The sequence below is a fragment of the Brachyistius frenatus genome, unplaced genomic scaffold (assembly GCF_029030835.1).
Source record: "Brachyistius frenatus isolate BFR_SWC_R1_liver_20210118 unplaced genomic scaffold, ASM2903083v1 Contig_635, whole genome shotgun sequence".
In the NCBI taxonomy this organism is placed as follows: domain Eukaryota; kingdom Metazoa; phylum Chordata; class Actinopteri; family Embiotocidae; genus Brachyistius; species Brachyistius frenatus.
In genome coordinates this window covers 6,540-17,697 of record NW_027211234.1, presented here as the reverse complement: position 1 = coordinate 17,697, position 11,158 = coordinate 6,540, and the positions used below count along the sequence as shown (strand labels likewise).

The window sequence follows — 11,158 nt, the reverse complement described above, 5'->3', positions numbered from 1 at the left end:
CTCTGGAGAGATCTGAAGATGTCTGAGCACCGACGCTCCCCATCCAACCTGATGGAGCTTCAGAGGTCCTGCAAAGAAGAATGGGAGAAACTGCCCAAGAATAGGAGCCAAGCTTAGAGCATCATACTCCAAAAGACTTGAGGCTGGAACTGCTGCCAAAGCTGCTTCAACAAAGTATTGAGCAAAGACTGTGAATACTTATGTACGTGTTATATTTTCATTCTTTATTTTTAATAGATTTGCAAAAATTTTAAACAAACTATTTTCACTTTGTTATTATGGGATATTGTGTGTAGAATGTTGAGGAAAAAAATGAATTTAATCCATTTTTGAATAAAGCTGTAATATAACAAAATGTGGAAAAAGTGAAGTGATGTGAATACTTTCCGGATGCACTGTACGTGTTTGTGTGAGTGAGTGAGAGAGAGAGAGAGAGAGAGAGAGTGTTTGTGTGTGTGTGTGTGTGTGTGTGAGTGAGTTTTAGTCTGTGAGTGTGTGTGTGTGTGTGTGTGTGTGTGTGTGTGTGTGTGTGTGTGTGTGTGTGTGCGTGTGAGTGAGTGAGTGATAGAGAGTGTGTCTGTGTGAGTGAGTTTTAGTGTGTGTGTGTGTGTGTGTGTGTGTGAGTGATAGAGAGCGTGTCTGTGTGAGTGAGTTTTAGTGAGTGAGTGAGTGAGTGTGTGTGTGTGTGTGTGTGTGTGTGTGTGTGTGTGTGTGTGTGTGTGTGTGTGTGTGTGTGAGTGAGTGATAGAGAGTGTGTCTGTGTGAGTGAGTTTTAGTCTGTGAATGAATGTGTGTGCGTGTGCGTGTGTGTGAGTGAATGTGTGTTTGTTTGTGTGTGTGAGGGAATGTTAGTCTGTGTAAGTGAGTGATTGTGTGTGTGTGTGTGTGTGTGTGTGTGTGTGTGTGTGTGTGTGAGTGTTCGTCTGTGAGTGTGTGTGTGTGAGAGTGTTCGTCTGTGAGTGTGTGTGTGTGTGAGAGAGTGAGTGTTCGTCTGTGAGTGTGTGTGTGTGTGTGAGTGTTCGTCTGTGAGTGTGTGTGTGTGTGTGTGTGTGTGTGTGTGTGTTCGTCTGTGAGTGTGTGTGTGTGTTCGTCTGTGTGTGTGTGTGAGTGTTCGTCTGTGAGTGTTCGTCTGTGAGTGCGTGTGTGTGTGTGTGTGTGTGTGTGTGTGTGTCTCACATCTATTCTAGCTGCACAAATGACAGCAGACCGCCCTCTGCTGGGGAAAGTGCTGAATTACAGCTGTAGAGGAGAAGCACCGGTTCCCCGTGCTGGTGTCACGTGTCTGTTAAGGCCATGAAAGGACTGCCGGCGGTTCAAAATGTTTCATCAAGCAGCAGTTTTAGTTGTTAGTGGCTGTTAAACACAGAAACTATTCACTAAACATGTTCGTTTACACGTTACATGAAACCTACAATTCGCTTTCAATGACAGCAGCACACCAACAGTCCATGTTTGGTCTGAAGGTCGTCAAGACACACTGCGACCGGGAGGAGGGAACGAACCCGCCTCGCTCCAGGGCTCCGTCCAAACAGCGCTATGCACGCTGGGAAATGAATTTCATGCGCGGCTTGAAACGCTTCATAGTCAGGCCAACGCGAACTACATTTCCCATGATTCTCTGCGCGGGGTGAGACGCTGCTCTCCACGCAGTCCGCGCTGCTGCAGAGACACGTCGTCTGGACACATCGCATGGACCTCAGGACGGAGGAGCGCCGCTTTATTTGGACCTCGACACGTCACTTCTACTGTAAGTGTCGTCTGTCTTCTGTCTTCAGGACATTTTACTGCGTCGGAGACAACTTCTATTTATGTTAGCAGGGCAACAAGCTAACAGCTAACTAGCTAAAGTTAGCAGCTGCTCAGAGTCTGAATGATCAGACATGTCCACATGTGGACATGTCTGTCTGCCGGCCGGAGACATGTGGACATGTCTGTCGTGACCGTAACAACATGGGAGCTAAAACCGGCCTCCTTCTTGTCCTCTGGTCGAAACGACTCAATGTCAACGAGCCCAAAATAGATATTGGCGAAATTTGCAGGACTTTAGCTTTCCACTTCCGGTGTGGACATCTGAAGGTACCGTCTGTTTCCCCTCCCGGATGTTTACGTGCTTTTATTTTGAAGACAGGTGGTGTGACTTCTGGTCTTGTTGTGGTGAATCAGCTGTTTGTGTAGGTCTGATAGAAGTTGTCCATTGTTCTGATCTCCACTTTAAAACCTCGTTGAAGCAACATTTTTAAAAACGTTCTGTATTAGATTAAAGGTTTACTACACCTTTAACCTGTTTACTGCACCTTTAACCTGTTTACTACACCTTTAACCTGTTTACTGCACCTTTAACCTGTTTACTGCACCTTTAACCGGTTTTACTGCACCTTCAAGCTAACGGTCTTTTCAACCCTTCCTGTGACCCTCCAGTCTGCAGCTGGACGTACAGCGTAGCAGAGAGGAGGCGGGGGAGGAGAAAAGGAGGATGATGATGCAGCACATCCTAACTCATGGGACCCTGCGGCGGGTGGCAGCAGTGCGCCCCCTGCTGGTGGGTATCACCGTCCCGAAGCCTCCAGTCCTGATGTGTTGCTGCAGGCTCTGTCCATCACCTGCAGGCCAGCGCTGGCTCTCCACCTCCGCTGCCAGCAGAGCAGCACATCAACCCAAACATCCACCACCACCGGAGGACGCGCTGGCCGGATGCCCCCCTGAGACACGGGACGCTGGGCCGGGTCCTGTTGAGGTGGACCCCCTGCAGGACCGGTCCATCGGGCTGTTCCAGAGGTTTAAGAGGACCTTCAAACAGTACGGGAAGGTTCTGATCCCGGTTCATCTGGTCACGTCCTCCGTCTGGTTTGGAACGTTCTATTATGCTGCTATGAAGTGAGTTTCTTTGTGTTCATAATACAAATTTCAACCTGAATAAATCTATCATATTATTATCTTTAAAAGTTGAGCTGTTTGATTAAAAGTCGCTGATTCAACACATTAGTTTTTCTGCTGTTTGAACTGTTTCCCTGTGTGTGTGTGTGTGTGTGTGTGTGTGTGTGTGTGTGTGTGTGTGTGTGTGTGTGTGTGTGTGTGTGTAGAGGTGTGAACGTGATGCCGTTCCTGGAGCTGATCGGGCTGCCAGAGTCCCTCGTTGGCCTTCTGAAGGACTCGTCCAGCGCCTACGCACTGACTGCATATGCCATGTACAAGGTGAACCAACCAGGATCCTCTGATTTTCACTCCCGTCGGTCGTTACCTGTTGTTTTGTTAGTTGAAACCACTTTTACTGCTAAAGAGTCGTGTTGGTCTCTGCTGTCCCACAGATTGCGACTCCTGCTCGGTACACGGTGACTCTGGGAGGCACGTCGCTGTCAGTTCAGTATCTTCGCAAGCACGGCTACTTGTCTACACCACCTCCAGTTAAAGATTACATCCAGGACAGGATGGAGGAGACGAAGGAGAAACTGACGGAGAAGATGGAGGAGACGAAGGAGAGAATTTCTGAGAAAATGGAGGAAACTAAAGAACGCTTCTCTGAGAAAATGGAAGAGACGAAGGACAAGTTTTCTGAGAAGCTGCAGGAAACCAAAGAGAGAGTCTCTGAGGGAAAAGCCTTTTTCAGAAAGAAAAGCGATTAGCCATCGAGTGTCCCGGTGGTCCTGTTGTGCGGTGATCGGTGACGGGGGGGCGAGCAGCTGATGGTACATCTGACACGGTCTGGAAAGAGGTTGCGCTGTCCCTGTCCTGAAGCTTCTCTTCGTAGTCTCACTTATCACCTGTTGTCCATTTCAGTGTCTAGTTCAGACTCACCTGATGAACCTGTAGACGAGACAGCAGCTCAGCAGCTCTCAGCTGACTGGAGTTAAACAAGTCTCCTTCGGCTGAACGGCAGCCATTTCAGGAGAGCAGTGTTCTTGTTCCTCTTTCGACATCCATCCCAACATGAGCGGTCTGTGGCAGAAAGACTGGAGAGTCCTTCCTGTGTTTCCCTGTGTTCGTCTATTAAAGCCTTTCTGAAGGCTCTGATATCACCTGCTGTCTTTTCTAATGCAATGAGAAAGAAATACACTTTTCTAATGTATTTTTATGTGATAGCCAAAGCTACTATATCACACTGTTTCAGTGTCTGTAACACTTTGTGACTACAAGTTGTGTATGAAGTGAGTCGGCGGATCGTCCCCAGTGCATGTCAGGTAGCATGTGATGGTGAAAACACGTGTCTGAAACATGGAACACACGGACTCCAAACACTGACGTGTTCCACATGAAATGTCTCGGTTTCTTTAATAGACGTGTTTTCAAACAGTTGTCCCGACAAAACCACAACTGAATAAAGGTGAAATGCTAATCATCAGTTTATGAGCTGCTTTTGGAGGCAAGTCACACTGAAAACTAGCAAAACCCCCCAAAATAGGTATCAGGGGTGGCCAACCAGTCAGAGACTAAGAGACACATCACACACATGGGCACACATGAACATCACCCCATCCCTTCCTCACACACACACACACACACACACACACACACACACACACACACACACACACACACACACACACACACACACACACCTCTGCTCAGCCAGATTTATTGTAAATGTCACACACCAACATGATAATGACAGAAATGGACTCCTACCGTACTAAGACCACAGGCCAGTCATCTTCAACAATGAACATTGTGTGCACTGTCTCACACACACAAACTCTCAGTTCAACAAAGTCCACAAACAAAAACATAATAATTTACAATAGCGTTTTTCACTTACTATGCATGTTGCTTAGTGCGACTTCTGGCACTCCTTGAACAATCCTCTTCAAATCTGGCTTGTATTCTGTTGTTGCCACTCGAAGCAATTCTTTCACACGGGTGTCAGTCAGAACAGATCGATGCTTTGATTTCACGTGTTTCAGGGTAGAAAACACAGACTCAGACGTATGTTGACCCAAACATTGACAGTATCTTAAGCGCAGCCCGTTTGACATTGGGGTATTTTTCCATTGGCACACTTTTCCAGAACTCAATGGTCCCTTCCCTTAAAGCAGGTTTCAGTTGGTCCTCCTCACAAAGATCGATCATCTCCAACTCAACTAGCCCCGCTAGTCACAGATGACTAGCGGGGCTTTCAAACAGTCCGTCTCCGCATTAAATGGGTCGACGAGGAATGTTCTGTGGTTCAAAGTGACCAACTTGTGCTTGTGAAGTTCAGTCCCTTTTAGAAATCCCTGGTCGATGTTAGCAGTGAGCTGTAGTGGCGCTGAAGATTTGAAGCTTTGAAATGCGCTGATGACGTCTGACATATCAGGCAGAATGGCTCACCATGACGTTCAACAAAAAAATAGAAACTCTCCCACTCTGTTAAAAACGTCCTGTGTTCATCTTCATCTTTTCGTTTTGCTGTGCATTTTTTTCCTGCCATTTTGAGAGCGAACTGGACACTAATTGTTTCCTCAGATGATTTTGCCCCGACTGGGAAACTTTGCGGTATTTTCATCTCACGCACGTGTGTTTGACGAAAATACCGTATTGAACTCAAGCGAAGCGAACACGCACATTAAAAACAACACAAACACGACCTGCAAGAGACTTACAACTGAATGTACTGTTCTGTACATCCCAATTTTTTTGGAGGGTTAATCCTGTCCGACCTCTCTGTCCAAAGTATTTGCAAAATCAATAAAAAGATTTTAAAAGGAAAAAAAACCAAACACAAACTTCGATATGAACGTAAGAGCCGCATGAAACCAGGCAAAGAGTGAGTCGCGGGTTGGCCAGGCCTGGACTATACCTTCAAAATGAGTCGTAGCATCTTCCACACAAAAGAAAAGTTGAATTTATAACCAGTTAAACAGTTTGTTCAACTTCATACGTGGAGGTTTTGTTGCTACTGGCTGACTTCTTCAGAACGGATCTTATCTTGTTGTTCTGGTATGTAAATGAAGCATGTTCCGTGTTTAAAGTTCAATTATTCAGCTGCACTTTGAATTACTGACTGACTGGTTTAGTGACATAATAATACAACAACCCAGATAATAACCCAGATAATAACCCAGTTAATAACCCAGATAATAACCCAGTTAATAACACCGATAACCCAGTTAATAACCCAGTTAATAACACCGATAATAACCCAGTTAATAACCCCGATAATAACCCCGTTAATAACCCAGTTAATAACCCAGATAATAACCCAGTTAATAACCCAGTTAATAACCCAGATAATAACCCAGATAATAACCCAGTTAATAACACCGATAATAACCCAGTTAATAACCCAGTTAATAACACCGATAATAACCCAGTTAATAACCCAGATAATAACCCCGATAATAACCCAGTTAATAACCCCGATAATAACCCCGTTAATAACCCAGTTAATAACCCAGATAATAACCCAGTTAATAACCCCGATAATAACCCAGTTAATAACCCCGATAATAACCCCGTTAATAACCCAGTTAATAACCCCGATAATAACCCAGTTAATAACCCAGATAATAACCCCGATAATAACCCAGATAATAACCCAGTTAATAACACAGATAATAACCCAGTTAATAACCCAGTTAATAACCCCGATAATAACCCCGAATAACCCAGTTAATAACCCAGATAATAACCCCGATAATAACCCAGTTAATAACCCAGTTAATAACCCCGATAATAACCCCGTTAATAACCCAGTTAATAACCCCGATAATAACCCCGTTAATAACCCAGTTAATAACCCAGATAATAACCCCGATAATAACCCAGTTAATAACCCAGGTAATAACCCAGATAATAACCCAGTTAATAACCCAGTTAATAACCCCGATAATAACCCCGATAATAACCCCGTTAATAACCCCGATAATAACCCAGTTAATAACCCAGTTAATAACCCCGATAATAACCCAGTTAATAACCCAGATAATAACCCAGATAATAACCCAGTTAATAACCCAGTTAATAACCCCGATAATAACCCCGATAATAACCCAGTTAATAACCCCGATAATAACCCCGATAATAACCCAGTTAATAACCCCGATAATAACCCCGTTAATAACCCAGTTAAGGTAGGTAGGTAGGTAGGTAGGTATATACTTTATTAATCCCCAAGGGGAAATTTTTTCGCCACAACAGCATACATACAGAAGCAATAATAGAAACAATAGAATAAAATAATAAAAGAATAGAATAATATAATAGAAAAGCAATAAAATAAAAAATATAAATATAAAATATAAAATGCACAGTACATACAGTATATATACAGTACATTAAATATCTATATATTTTATATACAACAAACCAATAAACACAGTCAACATATATATATATATATATACATACGGTACAGTATATATATATATATATATATATATATAATATACAAGCAACCAAGAAACATAGTCAACAGTGTTTTTGTACTGTGAATTTTGCCACAGGTGAGTTATTGTAAAGTCACAGTCATCTGGAATGATTTCCTGTATCAGTGTTTTTGTATCTGTGATGGATTTTGCCAGAGGTGAGTTATTGATAAATGATTTCCTGTATCAGGAATGATCTCCTGTATCAGGAATGATTTCCTGTATCAGGAATGATCTCCTGTATCAGGAATGATCTCCTGTATCAGTAATGATCTCCTGTATCTGGAATGATCTCCTGTATCAGGAATGATCTCCTGTATCAGGAATGATCTCCTGTATCTGTCCTTGTGACAACGGAGCTGGAGGAATCTTTTAGAGAAAGTGCTCCGCTGTCCCTGCAGCAGGTGGTTGAGAGGGTGGACAGGATTATCCAAGATGGACAATAGTTTGTTCAGCGTCCTCCTCTCCACCACCTTTTCCAGACTGTCCAGTTTGTAGCTGATGATGGAGCCGGCCTTCTTAACCAGCTTGTTAAGTCTGTTGGTGTCACCGGCTCCAATGCTGCTCCCCCAGCAGACCCCAGTGAAGTACAAAGCACTGGCCACAACAGATGGTAGAACATCTCCAGCATCATGCTGCACACATTGAAGGATCGAAGTTTCCTCAAGAAAAAAGAGTCGACTCATCACCTTCTTGTAGACAGCATTGATGTTGGTCTTCCATTAATAACCCAGTTAATAACCCAGATAATAACCCCGATAATAACCCAGTTAATAACCCAGTTAATAACCCCGATAATAACCCCGATAATAATCCAGTTAATAACCCAGTTAATAACCCAGTTAATAACCCCGATAATAACCCCGATAATAACCCAGTTAATAACCCCGATAATAACCCAGTTAATAACCCAGATAATAATCCAGTTAATAACCCAGTTAATAACCCCGATAATAACCCAGTTAATAACCCAGATAATAACCCAGTTAATAACCCCGATAATAACCCAAATAATAACCCAGTTAATAACCCAGTTAATAACCCAGATAATAACCCAGTTAATAACCCCGATAATAACCCAGATAATAACCCAGTTAATAACCCAGTTAATAACCCAGATAATAACCCCGATAATAACCCAGTTAATAACCCCGATAATAACCCAGTTAATAACCCAGATAATAACCCAGATAATAACCCAGTTAATAACCCAGTTAATAACCCAGATAATAACCCCGATAATAACCCAGTTAATAACCCAGATAATAACCCAGTTAATAACCCCGATAATAACCCAAATAATAACCCAGTTAATAACCCAGTTAATAACCCCGATAATAACCCAGATAATAACCCAGTTAATAACCCAGTTAATAACCCAGTTAATAACCCCGATAATAACCCAGATAATAACCCAGTTAATAACCCCGATAATAACCCCGATAATAACCCAGATAATAACCCAGTTAATAACCCAGTTAATAACCCAGTTAATAACCCCGATAATAACCCAGATAATAACCCAGTTAATAACCCAGATAATAACCCAGTTAATAACCCAGTTAATAACCCCGATAATAACCCAGTTAATAACCCAGATAATAACCCCGATAATAACCCAGTTAATAACCCAGATAATAACCCAGATAATAACCCAGTTAATAACCCAGTTAATAACCCAGATAATAACCCAGTTAATAACCCCGATAATAACCCAGATAATAACCCAGTTAATAACCCAGTTAATAACCCAGATAATAACCCCGATAATAACCCCGATAATAACCCAGTTAATAACCCAGATAATAACCCAGATAATAACCCGGATAATAACCCGGATAATAACCCAGTTAATAACCCAGTTAATAACCCCGATAATAACCCCGATAATAACCCAGATAATAACCCAGATAATAACCCAGTTAATAACCCAGTTAATAACCCCGATAATAACCCAGTTAATAACCCCGATAATAACCCAGTTAATAACCCAGTTAATAACCCCGATAATAACCCAGTTAATAACCCAGTTAATAACCCAGATAATAACCCCGATAATAACCCAGTTAATAACCCAGATAAAAACCCAGTTAATAACCCCGATAATAACCCAGTTAATAACCCGGATAATAACCCGGATAATAACCCAGTTAATAACCCAGTTAATAACCCAGTTAATAACCCCGATAATAACCCCGATAATAACCCAGTTAATAACCCAGATAATAACCCAGTTAATAACCCAGTTAATAACCCCGATAATAACCCAGTTAATAACCCAATTAATAACCCCGATAATAACCCAGTTAATAACCCAGTTAATAACCCAGATAATAACCCCGATAATAACCCCGATAATAACCCCGATAATAACCCAGTTAATAACCCAGTTAATAACCCAGATAATAACCCCGATAATAACCCAGTTAATAACCCAGATAAAAACCCAGTTAATAACCCAGATAATAACCCCGATAATAACCCAGTTAATAACCCCGATAATAACCCAGTTAATAACCCAGATAATAACCCGGATAATAACCCGGTTAATAACCCAGTTAATAACCCAGTTAATAACCCCGATAATAACCCCGATAATAACCCAGTTAATAACCCAGATAATAACCCAGTTAATAACCCAGTTAATAACCCAGATGATAACCCCAATAATAACCCCGATAATAACCCAGTTGATAACCCAGATAATAACCCGGATAATAACCCAGTTAATAACCCCGATAATAACCCCGATAATAACCCAGTTAATAACCCCGATAATAACCCCGATAATAACCCCGATAATGAACCAGATAACGACCCAGATAACGTCCCAGATAATAACCCAGATAATAACACACATTTTTTATTTGAATTAATTTTTTAATGATTTAAATTATATATGTATAATAGATGACTAACAGGCTCCACGTTACAAAATAAAGGCCTAATAGTAGAACCTCAAGGCCACAGCAGTGACAGAAGTGAAAGGTGCTTCACGAGTCTCCTGCTCTTCAAGCATAAAGAATTCAGATGTGCTGGATAAATATAAATATATATTTGCTCCCTAGAGATTAAAGCACCGAGCAGCAAACCAGACAGAAACAGTCCTGGCTGTTTGAGGTCGAGGTGCGCATCACTTCCTGGAGACCCAGCGCCGTGACGCTCACTTCTCCGAGCTGTCAGTGTCCAAAAATGCAAAACAGATGCAAACGTCATGCTGTTCCACTTTGAACGTGCTCCAGCCAGCCGGCCTCCCTCGTTATGAAGCTATCTATATGTAAATAGAAGAGTATTGCTTGATAGGAAGCGGTCGGGAGTTACGATGACCTCTGCTGTCCAAACTAATGAACTGCTGTTTATGCAGTCGCACCAACACCTGTCCGTCCTCCCTCAGGGATGTGACGCAGAGGGCACGGCGCTGCTGGGATTCCTGAAATCATTTTAGTGTAACGACAGTCTGTCGCTCAGGTGTGACTCAACATGGCTCAAGTGTCAAGACGCCTCTGAGTCTGAGGTGAAGTCGAGGTCAGCGGCGACAGACTGTCACTGCGTTTCACCACTTTCCATCGTCTTCGCGGAGGTCAGTGGACTCGTGCTCGATGGAGCCGACAGATGCAGTCCAAGAAGCTTTACCTATAAGTCTATTTAAAGTCATTTAAATCTGAAATATTTGAAGGACACAATCAAGAAACATAACCCTAAATGTATAAGATATCTGTGTTCATATGGTAAACGGTTGCTTAGTGATGCTTCTTCCATACAAGTAGCTTGAAGGGATGAAAGCCCACAAACATGAGGCTAAAGCTGATGAATGAGGAACA

At 42.5% G+C, this 11,158-nt stretch overlaps 1 protein-coding gene across 2 annotated transcripts; it reads left to right on the top strand.

Moving 5' to 3' along the window:
* Positions 1-1,627: 1,627 nt before the first annotated feature.
* On the top strand, positions 1,628-4,013 carry LOC138614956 (uncharacterized protein C18orf19 homolog A-like). Of its 2 annotated transcripts, XM_069688573.1 has the most exons (4): positions 1,628-1,753; positions 2,426-2,874; positions 3,081-3,192; positions 3,306-4,013. In XM_069688573.1, the coding sequence occupies exons 2-4, from the start codon at positions 2,474-2,476 to the stop codon at positions 3,618-3,620; spliced, it is 828 nt and encodes a 275-aa protein (XP_069544674.1). In that variant the 5' UTR covers positions 1,628-1,753; positions 2,426-2,473; the 3' UTR covers positions 3,621-4,013. The 2 variants fall into 2 exon arrangements, with proteins under 2 accessions (XP_069544674.1, XP_069544673.1); XM_069688572.1 differs by lacking the exon at positions 1,628-1,753 and having other exon boundaries at positions 2,463-2,874.
* Positions 4,014-11,158: the final 7,145 nt, after the last annotated feature.

What these genes read in the sequence shown, in the direction of transcription:
- LOC138614956 (XM_069688573.1), top strand. Translation starts at nt 2,474, where the DNA reads ATGATGATGCAGCACATCCTAACTCATGGGACCCTGCGGCGGGTGGCA. An exon ending in TTCTATTATGCTGCTATGAA is followed by an intron (nt 2,875 to 3,080) that starts GTGAGTTTCTTT and finishes GTGTGTGTGTAG; the next exon opens with AGGTGTGAACGTGATGCCGT. An exon ending in CTGCATATGCCATGTACAAG is followed by an intron (nt 3,193 to 3,305) that starts GTGAACCAACCA and finishes GCTGTCCCACAG; the next exon opens with ATTGCGACTCCTGCTCGGTA.